A 24,177-nucleotide genomic window follows, 5' to 3' on the forward strand; every position below is an offset into this window, starting at 1 on the left:
TTTTTTTTTTTTTTTTTTTTTTGGTAATGATGAGAGAAATAGAATGATGAGAGAAATTCTTAATCACTATTCAAGAGTGTGTACGATATTAAATTTGCCTTGTACGTGAACTGACAAAGGATCACAAGGAGGTAAACTAACATAGGTTATTCCATAATTGACTGGTCCAAACCAAGAAAGGCCAATATTGGCCACCCTGCTAAGAGTTGAACTTGAAACCTTGTGATTACCAGACAAAAACATAACTAACTTAGCTGTGATTGTCCTTGCTATTATCTTTTCTTTGTGCAGCCCTGAGAATCACTTTAACTCACAAAATGGTGTAACAGTTCATCAAGAAGTTAATAGGTGTATAGATTGGTAGTCCACTCAAGTACAAAGATAATGGGATAGTTTATCAATAAGATAATAGGTGTATAAATTGGTTGGCATTGATGGATTAAATTGATCGGGCGGTCCGACTCAAATAATTCATCAATAATAAAATGATAAAAGTAAAGGATAAAGACAAATGTATTGTAATGGTAAGACAAAGAGTTCAAGTCCCAGAGACAAGATTTATATTAAAGAATATTGTGTAATGCCATTACAAGAAGATAAGAAGTGATAAGTCCTCAGTTAACAAGACAAAATGGAATGCTTTTACACTAAATAACTCTAAATTACCCCACGAGAAAGGGGGCAAGAGGTTATAACCGTTTTGTATCGCATCCCGCGCTGCACATATTGCACCGGCCGAGCGCGAGGCTCGGCATGGCAGCACTCGGCCACGTTCGAGTTGGCCAGGGTCGGTTACGTCTGAGTCAGCCCCGGATCAACCACGTACTGGGTCACCTCAGGAGCCCCAAATATGATTTTTTTCTGGATTGATCTGTATCAAGTCCATTTATAATATATCCATCGTATCATTTTCAATTATGCGCTTGGTTTGCAGGTTTTTGAAGACACAATTGCCTAGTTATTGGCGGATGTAATGGGTGTTTTGTAGCCTAGGGCCATGTAGCTTTTATTTGCTTATTTTCCCTTTTGTGGTTTTTCCTTTGTATCCCTAACAACTATTAGTAGATATAGTAATATTAGCCCCTATGTGCATGGACTTAGCTCACCAATTCAATACACAATATTAAAAAAAAAAGAAGTAAAATTACACATTTTAAGTGAGCATGACAAAAAAAAAAAATCAATAATCAATTCCAAATGTAACTAAATAACCTTATATATAAAAATTGAGTAATTTATAAAAATCAAATTTGAATACTTGTAGACTTATGGTGGGACAAAATCATACAACTTAAATCTAATATAAATTTTGTGGGCCTAATTATTTTATAATAATTAACTAATTAAACCCCCTCGTGTGCATACTATACCCACCCCACCCACCACCTCTCTCTATATATAACCCCCAATCTTCACTTCACTTCTGCAAAACATTCCATCCAACAATCCCATCCGATCCACTAAACATCTTTCAATAAACAAAACAAATTCATATATATAAAGCTTCGAATTCACTGTACAAAATTCATGGATTTTTCATTTTCCCAGTCAAATTTCCAAAACCTTCAGCCGCCATATCAACTCCCCTTCAACGAAAACGACGCCGGCGACATGCTCCTCTACACCGTCCTCGCCGAGGCCGGCGGCGGCGGCGGCGGCGGCGCCATCTCCTCCTCGTCTTCCTCGTCCTCAATGTCGGGGACGCCGTTCCTCGGCGGCGCGTCGATTTCCATGGAAGAAGAAGAGGAGGAAGAAGAGTGGTCGTCTTCTTCTTCAAGGACGACGATCGGCGGCGGCGGAGCTTACAGAGGAGTGAGGAAGCGGCCGTGGGGGAAATACGCGGCGGAGATACGGGACTCGACGCGGCGGAGCGTGAGGGTGTGGCTGGGGACGTTCGACACGGCGGAGGAGGCGGCGCTGGTTTACGACCAGGCGGCGTTCGCATTGCACGGGTCGACGGCGGTGCTCAATTTCCCGGCGGCGGTGGTGTACCAGTCGCTGGTGGAGCTGGGGTGCGGCTTCGACGACGGCGGCTCGCCGGTGCTGGCATTGAAGAGAAGGCACTGCAAGAACAGTAGGAGAAGCAGTAGTATGATGAACAAGAAGAGAATTAATAATAATAATAATAATGGTTTGATGAAGAAGAAGAAAGAAGATGATGAGTTTAAAGGGGAGAGGGTGCATGGAGAAGTGTTGGTTCTTGAGGATTTGGGGGCTGAGTATTTAGAACAGCTGCTTAGCTTATCTGAGGCTAAACTTGATAATTAGATACTAGATTGAATGCCAAATCAAATATATTCCATCTATTTCAATGAAATATATTAAATTTTGTGTTGATAAGTTTTTCAATTTTCAATGATATAGCACTTCAATTATATATGAGAATTCTCACCACTCCTATTTTAGAGATTTCTGATTCACAAACTTAGGATAAATTATAGTTATTCTATTCAGGTGAATTATGACCCGCATGTCATTGAAACATCGTTTATATGTAATAATCAGCAAATTATACATGAGAAATAAGCCTCATTAAAAAAGTCATGTGCGAATATGTGATAGACTCAATCAATAGGAAGTTGGCTAGAATTCAATTCGTAACATTTAGGTATAACAACTATGCTCAAGTAGGGATGACAATGTGCTCCGTCCCCATCGAGGATCCCCGTCTCCATCTGAAACGGGGGCGGGAATAGAGAAAAATTTCGGGGATCGGGGACGGGGACGGGAAATTTTTTCAATTCCCCGCAGGGGACGGGGACGGAGACGGGGATACCCCTCCCCGTTCCGCCTCGTCCCCGAATAATTATTATAATTAAGAATTATATATATATAATTAAAATCATAGTTTTTATAATTAAAATTACACTAATTTATAATGTTGACTAAGAATCAGACGAGGACGTGGATTCCCCATCCCGCCTAATTCTCCGCGGGGACGTTGCCATCCCTAGCTCAACCCACTCGACTACCCTTTCACAGCACAAGTATTTCAATTTTTATTGAGTGACAAGGCAAACACACAGTAACTATGTATAATGCAGTATAAACTCGACTCCTATATAATTGTTTAAAAAGCATATATAATATAGGTAGTCATATTTAAAATACCTTGCACAACTAGCTCAACAACATAGGTATTTCAGTTCTCACTATATTAATCGTTGCAGCCATTAAATGGTACAATTTTTAGTTTAAGAGATTTGATCAATCGAGCATTCTTAGCTAAAAAAAATAGTTTATCATCCGGAATTTCCTTCCAACTTTGACCCGTTGGACAAAAATTCCGACCAACATATGATGTTGGATGGAATTACCGATGTTTATTTTTCTAGATTCTCGTTTTGGTCGGAAAATGATTTTCCGACCAATAACCCCCGTTCTAGTAGTGAACAAGAAGGGTAAAAGCTAAAGCTAAATGTGACGCGCCGAGACACATTACTAATTTGCTATACAATTTGAGTAATACTACATGCAGTCATGTACTCTGCTCCCACTTACTACTTCATTCTTTACTCTCTGTTGATATGTCATCATTTGATTGAATTAAATAATAAAGTGGGTCATTGTTTTTATTCATTCATTTTTATGTACTCAAAATAAAATTTGTACACATGAAGGGAGTTATACTCCACGAGAGTACATATATCATTTTCCATACAATTTGGAGGTTAGTTACATCATTTGATTATTTATTTATTGTATTTGTACATAGTTTTATCAAATTTGTATAATATTTTGGAATTACGTACATAATTCTAAAGATGTAAGAATTTCTAAAATCTTTTAAAATATTAGAGGACTCAAAGAATTGTATGGAGTTATATAGAGAATTTTAAAGACGAAATCATAGTTTTAGGATCAAGTCCATCTTCACCCTCCTTAGATACATATGAATGAGTATAAATACCCCTAAAAAAACATTTGAAAATATCTAAGTTTACGTTTAAATTGTATGCCACAGTACACGATGGATATTACACAATATTATAATATAACTATTTAATAAAAAAATGCACAACTTAATATAAATATATATTCAATTCATGTATTACAAATCCACTAAAATATATTTGAAATATAATTAACACAAATCCTAAAAATGAATACTAAAATTTAGAAATTGTAATTATCCTTATTAATATCGTAACTAATACTGGTCCAAATGAAAATATTAGAAAGATGTGTTCTTGAAATGTAAAAAAGAATAAAATATGTATTGTAATGCAAATTATAGACACAAAAACAGTATTCTTTTCCTCACTCTTCACTTTCTCGCCGCGGGCACTCTATCCTCTTCATCTCTACTTGGGAAAAAAATTTCATCAGAAGATTTCACGCTGGTGTTGATTGCTAACTTTATCTTCATGTTCTCTATCTTTATTCTATAGTGATGGTGAGTTTACAAATCATTCTCCCTATCATCTTACCGCTAATATGTTAGGTTTCTTTCTGAACAATTTAAACTTTAAATCAGCTTGAATTTGTTAAAAAAAAAAATGGAAATCACATTTAATTTTGAAAAATATGGAGAGATATGAGTTAATTTTGCGGGGGTAAGCCAGGTTTGTTGAAGGATGTCCATTTTATGCTTGTACTGAACCCTAATTTAGCCTCTGTAGCAATAGATCTGAATGAAGTATGTATACTGAAGTAAACTTTACATTTTTGGAAACTTACAGGGTGAAATCTAAGTATTCGGATTTTTAAGTTTTGTAAGGGAAGGATGTCTATTGAGGAGACATGTAATGGTTGTTGGAGCAATTACTATGTTGTATTTATAATTGTTTGCTACTTTATATAATAAGTAATTCTGAAATTGTAATTATTGTCAGCCAGGACTGCAAGTCTAGGCATTATTGTGTTGGAAGTTGGTAGGATTTGAACAGTATGTAGTTGATGTTAACTGAAACTTCTATTTTGGAGAATAGGTGTACTGTGTGACCAATGTTTTCTTGTTTCCTGAGGTGCTTTTTATGATGTTTTGCTTTATTGATTGTGAAGATTTGGGTACTCGAGTGAAAAGCCTCATTTGATTGGACTGGATTTTTGAAGATTTTTGTCTTAGGAGAGTTGAAAATGGTCTGAGAGGGGAGTCCTGAGATTTTAGGAGCTGTTGAATGGTTGAGATTGGACCGTAATCTTTAACTTTTTGTTATGTGTAGTGGCTGCGGAGATGAGGTATTATAGAATTCCATTTAGTACCGGATGCTTTTGTGTAATTTGAGAAATGGAATGCTATGTTTTCAATCCCTATTATAAAACCGTTCATCCGTTCTTCATTATTATTACTTTTTTTAGTGGAAGAAAACATGAGAAATGATGGAATATGCGATAGTTATTTATGAATCTTGTTATTGATGATTCTGGTCTATGAACTACATGCCTAGTTTGGTATAAAAAAAATTGCCACTTGTATTTCGTTGTTTATATCCTGTTACCTCCTGATTATTTGAGTGTGCTCTGCTAAACAGTTGAAAATTGTTACTAATAATTATTAGGAAGAGTAAAAGCAAGGGTGAGGTTCTTGGCAATTGGCTACTGCTGACCTTTTATGGTTCTTACGATTGTCTGAGGCCAATCCTTAATTTGTTTCTCTTACTCTTTTCTTGTTGTAGATTCCATCATGATGTTGTCTGGTGTTTCAGGTTGAATTTCCCTAAACCGATAGGACACACTTGATTAATCCCCATCTTATTGCGAGTAGCTATGCAACCAATTGGGGCAAAAGACCCTCAACTCCGTGAGAGCAACAGCCAGAAGGTCCACCCGCAGCCGATGGAAGAAGCAACGAATCAAAAACCAGAGGCAGTAGATGCTCTAATTTCCAAGATTTTCACGAATATCTCCTCGCTCAAGTCGGCTTACATCGAACTTCAATCCGCTCACACTCCTTATGACCCGGATAAAATTCAAACCGCTGATAAGCTTGTGATCTCGGAGCTGAAGATGCTGTCTGAGCTCAAGCACTTCTACCGGGAGCACAACCCCAAGCCAGTATGTGTTTCTCCTCAGGACTCCCGGTTAGCTGCGGAGATTCAAGAACAGCAGAGTTTGTTGAAAACGTACGAGGTCATGGTAAAGAAATTTCAATCTGAGATACAGAACAAAGATTCCGAGATTCTTCAGTTGCAGCAGCAGATCCAAGAGGCAACTCAGAAGCGGGTTAAGCTGGAGAAAAACCTAAAGCTGAGAGGCTTATCAGCCAAAGAATCTGAAGGCACGAGCTCCGAAAATAGATTCTTCTCGGTGGACCTAACGCCTGATCTTTTCAGGTCTGCCGTGGAAGCTGCCTATCGAGCTATTCATGATTTTTCCAAGCCAGTAATCAACATGATGAAAGCAGCTGGATGGGATCTTGATGCCGCAGCAAACTCCATCGAGCCAGATGTAGTCTATGCAAAGCGAGCTCACAAGAAATATGCATTCGAATCAAGTATTTGCCACCGAATGTTCGGTGGGTTTCAGGAAGAATGCTTTTCTGTGAAACCCGAGGATCCCGGAGTCACAAACGAAAGTTTCTTCCACCAATATCTTGCATTAAGGGAAATGGATCCACTGGACGCTGTAGGCCAAAGTCCAGATTCCCTTCTCGGGAAATTTTGCCGAACCAAATACCTTGCAGTGCTTCATCCAAAGATGGAGGCCTCATTTTTCGGGAACTTGGATCAGCGAAACTTTATAATCGGGGGTGGGCACCCAAGAACAGCTTTCTATCAGGCTTTTCTAAAGCTAGCCAAGTCCATCTGGCTCTTGCATAGGCTCGCATATTCGTTCAATCCTCCCGTAAAGGTTTTCCAGGTCAAGAAAGGAAGCGAGTTCTCGGAAGTGTACATGGATAGCGTCGTGAAAGACCTCATCATTGAAGAGAGTGAGCAGAAACCAAAAGTCGGCCTGATGGTAATGCCCGGTTTCTACATCGGGGGAAGCGTCATCCAGTGCCAAGTCTACTTAACAGGTATGAAAGTTGCTGAATGATTCTTGTCTTTTATGAATGAATATATCCTGTAATTTATATGTATCCTGTGTGATGAGATTATGAATTTGTTACTATCCATCTGAGAACTGTAACAGTCATGATCTTTGTAGTTACAATTTGTCAATTGCACCCCTTTTTTTTAATTCCAACCTCCCTTTTTTTTTTTTTTTTGGAAAATTCCAACCTCCCTTGTTGCTTCTTACTATATGAAATGAATTGAACAAAAATTAGTAATGCCACCATCTTATCAAAACCTGTAGTAGTCTTTATTGAACAATTTTATTTTTATCAATTCTTTTTTGTACCATCTGAAGTGATAATTTTATGGTTTGTATGTGTTATAATCTAAGATTGGGTAATGCACATGGGCTAAACTACACTAAAAATTGAATTCAATCAATTAGCTAGTCTAACACATGGTCTTATAAACATATACATACATTATATATATATATATATATTCTCTCTTATATTTTAAATGTGGGATTCTTAACAGTATAAACCTTTAAAAAGATTGTGGTATTTTTAAAAAATCACAACATTTGATCGAATATTTAGTACAAATGTATAAATCTAAAACAAAATGCATTCAAAGTGATTAAAGTCAAGATGATTAGTAGACAATGAAACAGACATTTCTCTACTTGATTGTAAAATAACACAAAAAAATTCATTTCATTTGATGGCTTCACCCGTATGTCTATGTTATTATTCGTATGATTATAAAGTCTTTAATTTGACGCAGTTCATTAAAGTAGTTGGAAGGGTTGGTAATTGTGCTCGGTCAATATAAAATATGACATTTAAAATTTACATATTTATCCGTGAAATTAACAACATATGAATGGTTACATGCCAAAGAATTAAAAATTGATAAAATCATTAAAGTCAAAATGTGATGAATTATTAGTCAATAACTAAATTTTTAAAACTCTGCCAAAATTGAAGACTACATGATATTAACTCAAAAACTGATATTCAAACTCAGCATAGTCAAATGTTTCAAGTTTGAGCTTTAGGAATGTAGCTATTTTAAGATGCAAGAAAGAGTGTTTTGCTACCCTTGAAATCTTAACTAACTTGAACATGACTGACTAAGGACATAAGTGGTTAGACAAAAAAGATGTCTGGTTCGATCACTGCAACTTAATATAATGTTAGAGAATTCTAATGGGTTAACATTTCATGTAATTTACTAGGGTTCACGATTTACGCAAGGCAACTCAGTGTGCACTCTCTGGCTGCGAGTTTATCTTCGTTGTCTTGTAATATTTAGATAGAATAATAATATTTCACCATTTTCAACAAAAAAAAAAAAAAGTATAAGAAGATAATAGTTTATTTTTCTAATATATATTTTGTGGCATCACTTTAATTGTATAACATAATAGCAAAGTTCATGATAATTGGAACACGCGATTTACTTAGTCTAAAAAAGATTCAATTGGATCAGTCTTATTCTCGAGACATAGATCATAGATATAGTGTAATATTATTTTTAAAAACAACAACAATAACAAATAATTACAATTATGACGGCATCGGCGGAGCTACTGGGCTAACAAAATGTTTGAGCTTGGCGGACTTGGGCGGCGGCGGCGGCAACGGCGAATACCTCCCTTCCACGGCAGGAATGAGCGGCAACACCACTGCATGCTTACTGTTGATGTGTATGACTGATAATTGATGGATCAAAATGAAGGCAAGAAAGAATGACCCTATTGCTTTCATTGCTAAGCTTTGGTTGCCTATGTCTGCTTTAACAATCTATGAATGAATATATATATATATATACACACACACACTCTCTCTATTAACCTAACATAAATTTGAAAGAGTCATATTTTATCACTCTCAGCCCTGTTGGTATGTTTGAAGTAGTCACAACAAATTGGCTTTTTAAATTAATAAAGCTTATTTACTTTTTTATTAAATATCATATTATACAAGAAATTTTATGATATGTCAAGCATAGACATTGACAGGATCATTACATGTAAAGTCAAATTAACAACAATTTACATTTTTAGTTGTTCAGTTATTGTTTGCTTTATAATTTAGTTCTTCATTTTATAATATTATCAATCTAGCCCCTCACTAAACTAGGGATGACTAGTTGACGGCGAACTGAATTGAATACTATAGAACTTAATAATACCATCTAATTTGCCAGTCAACTATTGTTGCAAGTGTTTCTTCCGAGAAGAGTACTGCATGTGCTTCTTCTGAAAGGAGCACTGTATTTGCTTATTCGGGAAGAAGCATTGCATTTGCATTTACTTATTTTGAATAACGACAAGACCAAATGTGATACAAATTTAACAATTCGTATAATCAATAATAATTATGGGGGAGACAAATATATAGATTTTTCTTAAAATCATCCATCACAATAGCAATCCAAAACCAAAAAAGAATGCCAAAATATGTATGTATACAAGTGTTAAAACTTACACCAATAACCTTGGAGGAACAAAGAATGAATTCAATAAATCTATCAGCTCAAAGAACACATAGGGCACACAATCAACCCATTCTCATTACAACCCCCACATTTCACACTCTCCCCACCACCACCATCATCATCATCAACAATTTTGGTGCTTCCATTGCACCTAAAACACATAACAAACCTCACCCCACCACACCCATCACACTGCCCTCGAGAATCATCCACAGGAATCCCTTCAAGCAGAGCCCTAAACCTCCCCTGTTCATGAAGCGCCACCACTTCCTCCGCCGCTCCGATGTATCTCCCCCGTATAAACAGCCGCGGCGGCACCGCTCTCCCGCCCAGAACCCGCCACAGTTCGTCTCTGTACTCCGTGTGCATCGACACGTCTCTCTCGAAGAACAAAACCCCGAAGTTTTCTAGAAGGAATCGAACCCTCTGGCAATCCTCGAATGTTTTTCTGACCCCTCTCAGCCCTGTTGTGTACAGAATTACTGATTCTGAGCCTCCTGGGGGGCATTTTTCTGGGAATTTCAAGAGAGGGTTAGGGTTTTCCTCCGTTTTTCGAAGCTTCGAAGGGGGTTCTTGGCTTTCTTCTTCCTCTTCTTTGATTATCTGCTCGATTGTTTCTTCAATCATGGCCATTCTCTCTGCTTCTTGAGCTTTCACCGCCATTACTGCCTGCTCAAAAGCTGCGAGAAGGTTGGGGTCGAATAGGGTAAATGAATCCAAATCCGGGCGCCTGAAACTCGACACATCAATCTCGGATCTTTGATCACAAAAAGCTTCAATCTTTGGCTTCAATGAGGTCACTTTTGGGCGGTTTGGGCCGATATTCTCTTTATCATCAAGATTCTCCATTTCTGCATCTTCAATCATCTCAGGCCCCTTCTCCTGCGCTCTGGTTTCGAGAATCTTCCTTTCTTGAACTTGAATGGGAATCAATGGAGGTTTGGGTGGGAGGAGAACATTTTCTGGCTTCAAATACCCGATTGTTTTCATGGTCTTCAGTTTCTTCAGAAACTTTCCCTTCACAGAATTCATCTTTTTTTTTGTTTTTCTGGGAACAATCTGAAATTCGGGTATCTCCAGAATCTGCAAAACAGAAAGAAAGAAAGAATTTGTGAATTGTGAATTGTGAGTGAAAGAAAAGTGAAGATTGAATTTGGGTTGGGTGGAAAGGAAAATGTGAAGCTTAGGTGGATACTGGGACTGACAGGTTAACGGCTAGAAATAGCATTTAAGGTATTTTAAATTTCGAAAATGATAAGGTAGTGGAGGCTTCATTTTTCTTTTCATGCTCTTTCACTTTCCTAAATCATGTCGTTAACCGATAAGGCCCTACTGCCCTAAAATGTTTTTTTTTTTTTTAATGTTTTAAATTTACATTTTTCACACGTGCAAATTTTGGTGAAAAATTAATTAATTGATATGATTTGATTAATTATAGATTAATTCTGTTTAGAAATGTCATGTAATCAATTTTACTAGTGTGTGTATATCATATTTTTTGTAACATTTGTGAAATTGTGGATTGATGTATTAAAAATATTATTTGTTAAACTTTAATATCAATAATTTATTCATTAAATACAAATATAACTCTCCATCTCTCTCTAAAAATACTCTGTTATGTTATGTTTTTCTATCTAATAGAATAATTTACGGTGAAGAGGGATTGGCTATTTATAGCCAACCCAAGTGAATATTTGTCGTTTATTGTGTGCCTAGAGATTTACAATTCCTGCTGCAAACATATCTTATTTAATGCAAACCTAACTAAACACGGGCTCAAACATTAGCTCAATGGTAACCTTGGCTCAATCAAACCTTAGTTCAATGGCAACCTTGGATCAAACCTAAGCTCAATGTTAACTTTGGCTCAAACTTTAGCTCAAACATTGTATTACTTTCTACATTTGACTTTATTTTTTACACGAGTTAATACCCAATATAGTCCTCGACTATAGTAGTTTTACTCAATTTAGTCCTAAGTGACTTTTTGTACTCTATTTAGTCCTCGACTTTAATGGTTTACCCACTTTAGTCCTTTGTTAAGAATTCTGTTTGTTGGGTGTTAATACCAAGGTTAACATGGTAATTTCATTTCTATTTTATTTTTTTTATCAAATTAATTATTAATTATATATCCTAATTTCTCTCCCTTTTCTCCGTCTTCTTCTGTCGCAGATACAATTCCCCCCTCCCCCTCACTCTTCTCAGTCTTCTGTCGATACAATTCTTCCTCCCTTCCTCAAACCCAATAAACACACAGCAAACTCACCGGAAGCGAATACAAAGCAAACTCACCAGAAGCAAACACAAGGCAAAGCACTCCAACGATTATTGAACCTGTTACCCATTGTTGGCACTGGGAGCAAAAGCCGAACGGGAAGCAACACACCATGGGGGATTCAAGACGAAGAATTGGATACAAATGCATGCCAAAATACGTTACCCACAAAAAATTCTTGTTAGTAGTTTTTTTTTTCTTTTTCTTTTTTTAATGTGGACTTAACTCATTTCTTACTGGTTGTTAGATCAAACATGTTTTAATGTGGATTTAACTCATGGGGGATTCAAATCTGTTTAAATTATGAAGGTGTTTGTGCATTGGATGCAAATATATATATTTTTTAAGGAAGTGTATCGTTTGTTTAGAAATTTAGCTATCTGTCAATGTGTCTACAATATGTTTTTACGGCCTGAGGAAGGGAATGAGGGAACTATATCAACTATGCAGAAGAGGGCGAAAAATTAGGACATATAATTAATAATTAATTTGATAAAAAATAAAATATAAATGAATTTACCATGTTAACCTTGTTATTAACACCCAACAAACACAATTCTTAACAGAGGACTAAAGTGGGTAAAACCATTAAAGTCGAGGACTAAATAGAGTACAAAAAGTCACTTAGGACTAAATTGAGTAAAATCACTATAGTCGAGGACTATATTGGGTATTATCTCTTTTTTACACGTTCAAAGAGGAAACAAATATAGGAATTTACATCATTCAAAATGACAACAAAATCAATCTCTTTAACTATACTGTTAAATGTCAATCATCTCCGACAAGATAATTCACCATAAAGCGGCGGATTCACTTTTTCCACAAGGTGGCATTAAGCGGTGGCCGGAGTGGCTGGAGTGGTTGCAGTGGTTACAGTGGTTACAGCCCGGGGAAGATTAAAGGAAGAAAAAACAGAGGAAATAGCAGACAACAAGAAGGCAATAAGGAGAAGACTAGCAGCAACGTTAGCTTTGTTGAAGAAATCATTTTGAATGGAATCTAGTTTTAATGCCCGTTTTGCGTCAACCGTTACTCCAAAACCGGCAGCCACCCCTGTGCCTAGCATGTATGAAATTACCTGCAACCAAAATAACTCCCTCGGATAATACAAAATTTTTCCATGTCATTAATATGCATGAATGAAAAACTCACTATTATTTATTAAGGAGTACTTTTTTTTTTTTTACCAATCACCAAAAAATAACTAAAATTAACAAAATTTTGGAGTCTCTTGTCATCAGAATTTTAAGTCTCTAACCACTAACAAATTTTTCGAGTCTCCAAGGGTCATGGCAACTATGGTAACTTTTTGAATTTTAATTTTTAATCACCTTGTTATCAGAATTTCTAACCACTTTCAAATTATATCTAATAAGAAATTAGAGAAATAAACTTAATAAATCGAGTTTTTCAATAATCTTTGTTCGTGGGTTGGTATTAGCTAGCCAGATGGTTAGCAATAGTAAAAAATAAAAAATAAAAAATCGATCCATGAATGATCAAAAGAAAAGGTCATTTCAATCTACCTTCTGGTGGTTAAAAATATGAAATTTCTCAACAGGGATAATGTTTGATATCATTTTTACCTTGTCGCCATAAAATTCTATATGGGCAAAAGCCTCACCACCAAGGGGATTCCCAGAGCTAAAATGAAAGATTGTGAAGGCAGATTGGAGGAGAATCCACGCCAACCCAATAACCATCACAGAAAGCACATAACTGTGAGCATAAGTTTAATAAAATAGATAATTAGAGTTTAATAAAATAGATTTATATATATATAATATAATATAAAAAAATAAAAAATAAAAAAAAAAATAAAAAATAAACCTTACCGGTAAGCATAAATATCAGTGAACTTAAGCTGATAAGAGCTACCATAGAAACCAAGCTCATAAGTAATATTATCCGTGGCAAGAACAATGAGAGAAGCCACTATAAGGATTATTGTAAACACTCTCACCACAAGGCTTACTAATGGTGAAACTACTGGGGAACCCATTATTGCTAACCTTAACTTAATCTTCTCCTAATCATGCATGATGTATCCTCTTTATAAACAAATGAAAATCCAACATTTTTCTTTTGTTAGTTTGTGTGATGTCTTCTTGTTCTTTTACCTAAAAGACACCATTGTTTTCTGATGTTCTAATCCAAATCTGGCATTAATTAACAATATAATGGTTGTCAATCGTACGTTGTGGTGGCCTACAAAAATCCTTAATTAGTACGCAAAAGAGTAAATTGCCGTTTTAGTGTCTAAGTTATATGGGAAGTGTAATTTTTATTCTTAATTAATATGATGTTACAATAGTATCCCTGATTAATCACTAATGTGGCACATTTAGTTCTTTTGACAAATGTCGTTATTTTGGACGAGAAAATTCATAAGTTTTAATCGAAGGTTATTTATTAATTTCTAAACGTCATAGATATTTATTTCGCAGTTAATGATTCTAATTATCATGCTAGGAATACTCTAAACCACCATCCAAAATCAATTGAATCATTCATAAAGATTATTTCCAATGTGTAGTAGGAATTTGCTAAGTACTGTTTTAGTTTTTGTCCAAGAAAATCATACTAAAATGCAATTTTGCACTTTTTATGTTAGTATTATTTAGGTTTCTGTCCAAAATAACACAATCAATCATAATAAGGAATCAATTAGTCATGCTTGCACGAGCTTAACTCAACAGTGACATTACGCCTAAAATAGACCTGCTAAGCCATGAGTTACTGGAGAGCATAGGTACTATTATAATTCCAGGGACGAAAATTACATCTAGTTTATAACTCAGGGACTAGAACAACAATTTTCTTTTAGTAGAAAATTAGGAGTGTTTTGCATTTGGTTTGTTCGTAAACTCCCATGATTAGTGGACAAATCTTTAATTTGTCTGAACTAATGTATATATGTTTGACAAATTATATGAATGCTTTTGGATTTTCAAGCTACCAATCATTGTGCCCATTCGATTGAACTTATTTGATTAAATTATAGATTACGTTATCTCTCATTCGACTAAGTAAATTATATGCATTTAGGGTTATAAAAAAAATATTAAGTCTGATCTTATCTTCAAAAAAAAAAAAATATTGTCTTGGAATTTGGAAAACATCAACTTTCAGTGAGAAAACTACTACAAAATGAGTTTTGTCCAATCTTTGCACGTCTAGTAAGTCACTTATCATGAAATTTTATAAATTAGTTTAGTGAATGGAAATTTAAATTAAATTTAGAAAAAAAATCATGATTATCGCGTCAAAAAGAACTAAAGTAAAAGAATATTATAGTAAATCAATTCACAAAAGTTATTAATGATTATATATAATTTTGATTTAAATGAATTTTGGATTCAAACGCAACATCGGATTTAATACTCTAGTATTAAATTGTTTTTAGGTTTTCGTTAGTATTAATATCGGGGATCAAACTCGCCACTTCACTCATAATTGAGGTACTAAAAATGCATACCATCATAACTTAAGGACTGAGTCGGAACTTATAACTTAGAGACCAAATATGAAATTTTTCATGATTAATTGAATATTCTAAAATTTGAGGGATATGATGAAGACGAAAACCAAGATCGCAAAATAAAGAACCATTATTTTAATTTTTGTCAATTTCAAAACTAATCCTTTAACCTAACAAAGTTACATCCTAATAATTAAGTGTAAATAAATAATAAAAACATGCACACAATAAATCACTAATTAATTAATAAACTGATAAAACTAAAACATATACCTCAAATTTAGAGAGTTATGAACTTAAATTGAATACTTAATATTGTCCATTATTGAAATCTTGACACCGAAAAAAAAAAAAAAAACTAATAAAGAAAATTAGCGAATTTGATTTTTAATATATTTATTTTTATTTAATGAATTTGGGCTTGTATTTTGAGTTCATCCAATATATACATAATAGATTTTTAAAAAATAAGAGGGTCTTATCCCCAATGGTAGCAAATTGCATGCAAATACGTAATAAACTAAACAAAACAATTCAAATCAACAATGTCATTGGTACTTATTGGTCGGAATTACAATTGAGTGAACAAAACCAAAGGTGGGAAGCGGTGGATTGGCATTATTTTCCGGACGGCAGCGAGGCATTAAGCGGCGGTAACCGCCTTGGGGAGATTATGGGAAGAAAATACAGAGGAAATGGTAGACAACAAGAAGGCAATAAAGAGAAGGATAGCAACAATATTAGCTCTGATCTGTTGTAGAAATCAATTCCCAATGAATCCAATGTAGTATACCGTTTCGCGTCAACCGTTAGTCCAAACCCTGCAGCTGTCCCTGTGCCTAGCAAGTATGAAATTACCTGCACCGTACCCAAAATAACAATTTTTAGTGTGTCATATGTAACAATATTGTATGCACGGTTGGAACTAACAAACTTTTCGAATTTATTATGGCCCGTACGTAGAAATCTATATTTCTGCACCCGGCATATATATAGTTTTTCGATAATCTTTTTTAGTGGCCAATGGTACTAACCAGGCGGTCAACAATAGCCACAAATTTTTTTAGATCCCAGCGTTGAGTATATAATATATAAATGATAAAAACTTGGTGTGAGTCCGTATCGCCTTATGTATCTCAATTCATGAGACGGGTCGGATCTTTGATTAATGAGATCAAAAATCTGACCTATTAATCAAATATTTTACCCATTAACCAAAGATCTGACCCGTCTCACATATTGAGATCTGTGAGACGGTCTCACACAAGTGTTACCCTATATAAATAAGTCCATGGCCGGATTTTAGGGCGTGCAAGATAGACAACAGCACAGAGCCTCAATTTTTAAAGGGTCCAATATTTATTTTTGGCCAGCTACTTAATTTAAATTGGAAGTGAATTGAAGTAGAAATTGAGATTTTTGCATCCACCAGCTCTGGTGTTACTTACACCCTTCACACTTATTTGAAGTAAAAATTATATATTTTACGGTATTGGTTTTAAATATTGCGCTTATACTTTTGGTAAAGTCTCATTTATTTATAAGAACCGGGCACTGTAAATAACATATGTGTAGTCCAATTATCAACTTAAAGTTTTACTTAAAATAGAAGGCATCTTATCATTCATCCTAAAGCTGATCAAAAAGATCATTTCAAGCTATTACCTATAAGGCTATCATTATCCTTGAAATACTCACAAAATTTTGATAAATCCGTCAATAACCAAACAAGTCCTAAGTTTAATTTATGTGGTTAGAAATGTCGAACTTATTGTCAACAGTGATATTTGATATCATTTTTACCTTGTCACCATAAAATTCGATACGGGCAAAAGCATTACCACCGGGATTTCCAGAGCTAACATGATAGATTGTGAAGACAAATTGAATGAGAACCCACACCAACCCAATAACCATCACAGAAAGCATGTAACTGCATAATTTTAATCACTAACAATGTTAATAAAATAGATAAATAAATATGCTTTTTAAGTAAACCAAAAAAAAATAAAAAATAGAATACTTACCGATAAGCAAAAATATCAGTGAACTTAATTTGATGAATGTAATCATAGTAACAGAAACCAAGCCGGCGATAACTAATATTATCAATAGATATAAGAACAATGAGAGAAGCGAATATAAGGATTATTGTAAACACTCTCACCACAAGGTTTATCAATGGTGAAACTACCGGGGAATCCATTATTGCTAATCTTACCTTAATCTTCTACTCATAATCATCCTCTTTATAAACAAGTGAAAACCCAACATTTTTCTGTTAATTTGTTGTTTAATTTGAGTGATATATCTCCTTGTTTTTTTAACCTAAAAAACAACCTAGCTTGTTTCTGGTCTAATAACCCAATGTAACATTGACTTACTAATAATGGTTGCCACTGACAGGTGTAATTTTTTGGTTCTTTGTATTAAACTTATGGCCTTGTAAATCCTTGGTGGAATATTCTTTAGTATTTTGCCTTTGATTTCTTCGTAAACTTCCACAATTTGACAGTTAATTAGTTGTTAATTTTCATTTTGTCTGCGTTAGTTAATGTATGTTTGGAAGGCGTTGTTCTTGTTCTTCCTGTCCCTCCAATATATTTTCAAGCTACGTACCAATCAATTTGCCCATTCGATAAAACTTATTTGATCAATGTGCGTATTTGCCATTTTGGTTTGAAATGGTTAGTTATACGTAACTTAAGCTGATTTATCTCTTAGTAACCATTTACTCGTTAGGAGCACATACAAGGCATCATTTATCTCGTGCACACCATCAAATAGTGACGGCAGGTTTCTTTCGTCACCTAAAAAAAGAACTTATTTGATTAAGTTATAGTCTCAATCAACTAAGTTGGTCATTTTATTGATTTGTAACCACAAAGTTACAAATTTAACTAAGTTGGTCATTTTATATTTAAAAAAAAAAAAAGAAAAAAAAGACCAAAAGTATATATTATCCCTATTATAATATATACTTTGTAATATATATATACTAAAATATTTGGAGGTGGGGGGCCATGACTCCTACCCGCCCCTGAGTACATGCAAAGCCCATGTAGTAACTACTTGGCATGCCCAAGACATATGCCTATAAGTCATTGAGCAATAATTTGGGCATTAGTACAGTGATGAGTGGTCACACTTAAAATTTGTTTGAATGATAAAGTGAAGGTTTAATTTCTACTACGAATATTGAGAATTTGAGTTAAATTTTTTATGTTTAGTAAAGTAATGTACACTTTAAAATAGCCCGCCCACACATCGCAGCTCTTTTATTTGGTAGCAACTTGCATGCAAATACGTACTAAACTAAACAAAACAATTCAAATCAACAATGTCATTGATACTTATTGGTCAGAATTAGAATTGAGTGAACAAATTAAAACCAAAGCTGGCCTGGGAAGCGACGGAGGCGGCGAGGCATTAAGTGTCGGTAACCACCTTGGGGAGATTATAGGAAGAAAACACAGAGGAAATAGCAGACAACAGGAAGGCAATAAGGAGAAGGCTAGCAGCAGCATTAGCTTTGTTGAAGAAATCATTTTCGAATGAATCCAATGAAGAGGAATAATTTTCGTATGAATCCAATATAGACCGTTTCGCGTCAACCGTTAGTCCAAACCCTCCATACCGTTTCGCGTCAACCGTTAGTCCAAACCCTGCAGCCGCCCCTGTGCCTAGCAAATATGAAATTACCTGCACCGTGCGCAAAATAACATTTGTTACTGTGTCATATGTAACAATATTGTACACCGGTTGAAACTAACAAACTTTTCAGATTTATTATAGCCCGTAGAAATGCACCCGGCATATATATAGTTTTTCGATAATCTTTGTTAGTGGACAATGGTACTAATCATGTGGTCAACAATAGCCATAAATTTTTTTAGATCCCTCCGATAAGCATATAACATATAAATAACATACCTGTAGTCCAATTATAAACTTAAACTTTTAGTTAAAATAAAAGACATCCTACAACTTATCAAAAATATAATTTCAAGCTATAATAACCTACATATAAGGCTATCATTATCCTCAAAATACTTCCAAAATTTTGCCAAATCCGCTAATAACCAAGCAAGCCCTAATTTTATGTGGTCAGAAATCTCGAACTTGTCAACAGTGATATTTGATATCATTTTTACCTTGTCACCATAAAATTCGATATACGCAAAAGCATTACCACCAATGGGATTTCCAGAGCTAAAGTGAAGGATTGTGAAGACACATTGAATGAGAATCCACACCAACCCAATAACCATCACAGAAATCATGTAACTGCATAATTTTAATCACCAACAATGTTAATAAAATAGATAAATAAATATGTTTTTTAGGTAAAAATAAAAATAAAAATAGAATACTTACCGGTAAGCATAAATATCAGTGGACTTAATTTGATAACCACCGTAATCATAGAAACCAAGCCCATAAGTAATATTATCAGTTGCAAGAACAATGAGAGAAGCCAATATAAAGATTATTGTAAACACTCTCACCACAAGGTTTATCAATGGTGAAACTACTGGTGAACCCATTATTGCTAATCTTACCTTAATCTTCTATTCCCAATCATCCTCTTTATAAACAACTGAAAACCCAACATTTTTCTTTTGTTGTTTGAGTGATATCTCCTTGTTTTTTTAACCTAAAAAACAACCTTGTTTCTGGTCTGATTCAATGTAACATTGACTTACTAATAATGGTTGCCAATGACAGGAGGTCACAGGTGCAATTTTTTGGTTCTTTGTATTAAACTTATGGCCTTGTAAATCCTTGGTGGAATATTTTTAGTATTTTGCCTTTGATTTCTTCGTAAACTTCCACAATTTGACAGTTAATTAGTTGTTAATTTTCATTGTCTGCGTTAGTTAATGTATGTTTGGAAGGTTGTTCTTGTTCTTCCTGTCCCTCCAATATATTTTCAAGCTACGCATGACCGATCAATGTGTCTTTTTTGGTTTGAACTGGTTCGTTATGCATAACCTAAGCTGGTTTATCTTTTGTAGTCCTTTGATTAGGAGCACAAGGTATCATTTATTCCGTGAACACCATCAAATAGTGACTGCGGGTTTCTTTAGTCACCTAAAAAAAGAACTTCTTTGATTAAATTATAATCTCAATTAAGTTTGTCATTTTATTGATTTGGTAACCACAAAGTTACGAATTCAACTGTTAGCAGGGGAATTGGCCTTTTTGGCTTCGGCCAAAGAGATTAAAAGTGAGATGTTATAAGTAAATCAATTCATAAAAATTATTAATGATGATTACAATCCAAATAAACCTAGGATTCAAATTAAACACAACAAAGAGACTCAATATACTCAAAACCAAGGTTAAGATATCTGAGGGACTGTTCCTCAGCACCCTCAAACTCACAAAGCATATCAACACTCCCATTCACAAGGTTGTACCTTATGGCCTTTCCTGGGATTTCCAGTACCAGAAAACAATCATCATCTTCTCTCTTACCTACCAGACTTAAAATGGCAAATGCATAGTAACCCCAATCTCCAGGGCTATGATTTTCCCTAATCATCCCAGGAAATGCAACAGAAACCTGCCCAACATCAACCTTGTACTTGACAAACCACTCGGAACAGTCGCCCTTCATCTCGTACACATCAATTTTACCTTCCGGCTCATAAGTTGCAATAAGATGCAAGTGACCACAAGATTCTCCAAAGAAGCCAACGTATCCCCCTTGGCGAGCCGGTGGCACAGGCATTTCTCCCCTCGTTTCCAGATCAACATCGAAACACAAAATGGTGAAGTTGAAAAAATTGTCTCCAGGGCTAATCCAGAATATCATGCCATTCCAGTACACACCATTCCCGAAACTAACATTGGAAACGAATGGATCTCCCACGGCTCTCCAGGGACCAGTATCAGACGAATAAACTTCGATCTGGTAATGGTTACGAGCAGACTCAGATTTGCGAATGCAGACAACCTTGTAGTGAGGCGACCTTGCAGGGTCGAACGCCAAGCTCATTCCTCGAACAACACGGGAAGCTTCAGCTCTGTTTGGGAGTGTGGAGAAATGTTTTGTTGTGGGATTGTAGACGTAGTAGCTCCGTTTAGACCAGTGGGAAGTGACAAAGTCGGAGCAAAGCAGCAATCCATTACAAGATTGCAGAATGCAGATGGAATTCTCCTCGGTGAATCTGAGCTTCTTGAATTGAGGATTTGTGTGGCTCTGAGTATCAAAGTGGATGTAATCATATTCTTGGTTGATATGAAAATCTCTGCAATGAAAGAACAAGCCAATTGCAGGATTGGGATTGGGATTTCTAAGCAGAGAAAATCTTGGATTGGTAATCAGAGAGAGCCAGTGTTTGGAAACACATTTGAAACGAATGAGTGATCTGATAGGCAGAAACAGCAGTATTTGAAGCAAGAGATCATCTATGGAAGAAACTAGTTCAGCTGATTCTGGTATTCATTGTCAAGAGATGAAGATATTGTTTTAGGTTGTGTGATGAAGGAATGGAGGGTATTTAAACTGATTTAAGGTAAAGATAGATTGCTTTACAAGCTTGCTGGGGAAATGGTTGAGTTGACTTCATTCACCTAACATCTCTGATTTGGCACTTGTGAGAGCAGCTTGCACAACAAGAAATGAAGATATCTCAAGTAAACCATGAAGTTTAATATTTTTATAACTAGGTCTTGCATTACACACAAAAATTCAGAACAAATTCAGGAATTAACTATCAATCTGTAAATCCTAGTTGTGATAAGGAAAGGTCACCCCTAAAATCTCCATGAGTTGTCTCCACCTTGTTTTAGACCTCACTGTTGGGCACATTGTACTCTCTGTGCCCCTCCATGCATATCGTCGTCTTCCTCGTATGCTTCCTGTGCTTGCTGCTGCTGCTTCCTACGCATTTCCTCTTCGATGTTGACATCGTGCAAGGTGGTTTCCTCGCACTCATCGAGTTCCATCTCAGTGATTCCTGTTGTGGGCCTAGGCGGCAGCACAGTCTCAAGAGCCTTGCATTGATCAGGGGATAATGACTCCGGAAAATCAACAGTGAAATGAATGTACAGCTTTCCTCTCATGAATGGCCTTTGATACATGGGCATTCCTTCGTCATTTATCGCCTTGAATTGATCTGGTCATGTGGGCGCCAAATGTTAAGATCAATACCTCAAAAAACACACCATAGATTATAGAAATACAACGGCAGTTACATACCAGGCTTAACAACTTCTCCAGGTTGTGATTTGATAAGGAGCTGCCTATTATCTAGGTGTGTTAAGATAAACTGGAAACCACAAAGGGCTTCTGTTAGGGTTAAGGTGTGCTCCACAAAAAGGTCATCCCCCTTTCGCTTGAACTTGGCATGTTCCCTTTGTTGCAAGACAAACACTATGTCTCCAGTGACAGTGTCCGGCTGAGAAAGGAGCAAATAGATTCAATCAGAAACCAGTGATAGATTCTTTAGATAATAAACGAATAACACTAATACACTTACAGCTTCATCAGCCTCTCCGGGGAATGTAATCTTTTGACCATTCTGCATTCCTTTCTCAACAAGGACTTCCAACACCTTCTTCTCTTGCACAACCTTCTCACCCTTACACTGTCCACACCTATCTTTCTCATTTATTGTCTCACCAGTACCCTTGCACTCGCCGCAAGGATGCTGCATCTGCTGGATCATAGATGGCCCGAGTTGTCGAATGGAAACTTTCATCCCAGAGCCCTGGCAGCCAGAACATTTCATCGATGCACCAGACTTCGACCCTTTGCCCTTGCATTTTGGGCAGAGCACATTTCGGGATAAAGACAGTTTTTTTGATGTTCCATTGTAGAGGTCCTCTAAAGACACCTTAAGGGGGTGAACAACATCCTCCCCTCTTCTTTGCCTGCGGCCTCGGCTACTTCCTCCTCCACCAAATGGATTGCCACCAAAGAAGGATTGGAAGATGTCAAATGGATCATGCATACCACCACCACCACCCATTCCTTCCTTTAATGCATCTTCACCATACTGATCATAAATCTCCCGTTTCTCTGGGTCGCTCAGAACCTCATAAGCTTGAGCAAGCTCTTTAAACTGAAACAAGGCACCCATTCACAAAAGCAAAACATGTAAAAACCACTTCTTCCTCAACCATGACTAGATGAACATTTCAAATCTTAAGTGCAGCAAAAACATCAATTCAAATTTGAGCTAGCAAACAATAGAAAAGCTCAAAACTTCTGGCTAAAATTGGCAATATCTGAATAAGCACAAATTGCACAGACATCAAAGAAGCTACATATTTGAAATCTTAGATTGCTTTGAGCATTGGAACCCCAATAAAACAAGCTAATTTCGACTGAAAACTACAAAAGAGAGACGATTTCCATTGAAATCTTCCAAAGTAAAAAACACAACACTACTGACTACTGATTATTTCGAAAAACACGGATCAGGTAAAACAATAATCACTAAGAACACACATCAAGCTGTTAATATCTACAAACAGAATTGAGAAATCAAAATTAAAAACGCTAATTACACAAAAAGAAAATAAAAAAACTGTATACCTTCTCGGGATCGCCACCCTTATCGGGATGATTCTTGATGGCGGATTTACGGTAGGCCTTCTTGAGATCTTCCTGAGAAGCGTTCTTGGAAACTCCCAAGATCTCATAATACTTGGTGTTATCGCTCTTCTTCGGCGCCCTCCCAAACATCTTTTACGAATCTGCGAACCCTAAGACAGACCTGTCAGTGCGATCTATACATACAGATACACAAACTCACAGTTCTAGAGAGAGAGAGAGAGAGAACTCACCGATGAGAATCGCAGGGAGCGTAGACGGAGAGCTTAAGTTTGATCCTTTTTTCCGGCGAGGGGAGAGAGAGGGTTTGAGCGGTGTTGAATCGGGAGGCTATATTAGAGTTGGGGCAGTTTTGACGGTCCAGATTTATTGACAGGCGGCATAATATATGTGGGCGAAA

At 36.0% G+C, this 24,177-nt stretch overlaps 7 protein-coding genes across 11 annotated transcripts; 2 read left to right on the forward strand and 5 right to left on the reverse strand.

The window, feature by feature from the left end:
- Positions 1-1,447: 1,447 nt before the first annotated feature.
- Positions 1,448-2,268, forward strand: LOC116012971 (ethylene-response factor C3-like). Its single transcript, XM_031252638.1, has 2 exons — positions 1,448-2,131; positions 2,189-2,268. Exons 1-2 carry the CDS (start codon positions 1,528-1,530, stop codon positions 2,266-2,268), a joined length of 684 nt encoding a protein of 227 aa, XP_031108498.1. The 5' UTR covers positions 1,448-1,527.
- A 1,998-nt stretch (positions 2,269-4,266) lies between these two features.
- On the forward strand, positions 4,267-7,145 carry LOC116014012 (protein GRAVITROPIC IN THE LIGHT 1-like). Of its 3 annotated transcripts, XM_031253994.1 has the most exons (3): positions 4,325-4,396; positions 5,166-5,181; positions 5,649-7,145. In XM_031253994.1, exon 3 carries the CDS (start codon positions 5,710-5,712, stop codon positions 6,976-6,978), a length of 1,269 nt encoding a protein of 422 aa, XP_031109854.1. In that variant the 5' UTR covers positions 4,325-4,396; positions 5,166-5,181; positions 5,649-5,709; the 3' UTR covers positions 6,979-7,145. The 3 variants fall into 3 exon arrangements, with proteins under 3 accessions (XP_031109853.1, XP_031109855.1, XP_031109854.1); XM_031253993.1 differs by lacking the exon at positions 5,166-5,181 and having other exon boundaries at positions 4,267-4,396; XM_031253995.1 differs by lacking the exon at positions 5,166-5,181 and having other exon boundaries at positions 4,285-4,396; positions 5,619-7,145.
- Positions 7,146-9,329: 2,184 nt separating this feature from the next.
- Positions 9,330-10,624, reverse strand: LOC116014285 (uncharacterized protein At3g28850-like). The gene has a single exon (XM_031254312.1). The coding sequence runs from the start codon at positions 10,473-10,475 to the stop codon at positions 9,477-9,479; it is 999 nt and encodes a 332-aa protein (XP_031110172.1). The 5' UTR covers positions 10,476-10,624; the 3' UTR covers positions 9,330-9,476.
- Positions 10,625-12,410: 1,786 nt separating this feature from the next.
- On the reverse strand, positions 12,411-17,414 carry LOC116012972 (CASP-like protein PIMP1). Its single transcript, XM_031252639.1, has 5 exons — positions 17,236-17,414; positions 17,012-17,141; positions 13,563-13,756; positions 13,314-13,446; positions 12,411-12,805 (listed from the first exon to the last, which is right to left on the reverse strand). The coding sequence occupies exons 1-5, from the start codon at positions 17,412-17,414 to the stop codon at positions 12,560-12,562; spliced, it is 882 nt and encodes a 293-aa protein (XP_031108499.1). The 3' UTR covers positions 12,411-12,559.
- A 1,202-nt stretch (positions 17,415-18,616) lies between these two features.
- Positions 18,617-19,755, reverse strand: LOC116012973 (CASP-like protein PIMP1). The gene is made up of 3 exons (XM_031252640.1): positions 19,586-19,755; positions 19,363-19,495; positions 18,617-18,910 (listed from the first exon to the last, which is right to left on the reverse strand). The coding sequence occupies exons 1-3, from the start codon at positions 19,753-19,755 to the stop codon at positions 18,638-18,640; spliced, it is 576 nt and encodes a 191-aa protein (XP_031108500.1). The 3' UTR covers positions 18,617-18,637.
- A 689-nt stretch (positions 19,756-20,444) lies between these two features.
- On the reverse strand, positions 20,445-21,797 carry LOC116012974 (F-box protein At5g07610-like). Its single transcript, XM_031252641.1, has 2 exons — positions 21,791-21,797; positions 20,445-21,652 (listed from the first exon to the last, which is right to left on the reverse strand). The coding sequence occupies exons 1-2, from the start codon at positions 21,795-21,797 to the stop codon at positions 20,514-20,516; spliced, it is 1,146 nt and encodes a 381-aa protein (XP_031108501.1). The 3' UTR covers positions 20,445-20,513.
- Positions 21,798-21,845: 48 nt separating this feature from the next.
- LOC116012612 (dnaJ protein homolog) lies at positions 21,846-24,157 on the reverse strand. Of its 3 annotated transcripts, none has more exons than XM_031252192.1 (5): positions 24,011-24,157; positions 23,760-23,920; positions 22,699-23,283; positions 22,419-22,617; positions 21,846-22,335 (listed from the first exon to the last, which is right to left on the reverse strand). In XM_031252192.1, exons 2-5 carry the CDS (start codon positions 23,907-23,909, stop codon positions 22,013-22,015), a joined length of 1,257 nt encoding a protein of 418 aa, XP_031108052.1. In that variant the 5' UTR covers positions 23,910-23,920; positions 24,011-24,157; the 3' UTR covers positions 21,846-22,012. The 3 variants fall into 3 exon arrangements, with proteins under 3 accessions (XP_031108052.1, XP_031108053.1, XP_031108054.1); XM_031252193.1 differs by having other exon boundaries at positions 23,760-23,929; positions 24,011-24,155; XM_031252194.1 differs by having other exon boundaries at positions 23,760-23,940; positions 24,011-24,139.
- Between the last annotated feature and the right edge of the window lie 20 nt (positions 24,158-24,177).

This window comes from Ipomoea triloba, chromosome 3 (genome assembly GCF_003576645.1).
Source record: "Ipomoea triloba cultivar NCNSP0323 chromosome 3, ASM357664v1".
Classification (NCBI taxonomy): Eukaryota; Viridiplantae; Streptophyta; class Magnoliopsida; order Solanales; family Convolvulaceae; genus Ipomoea; species Ipomoea triloba.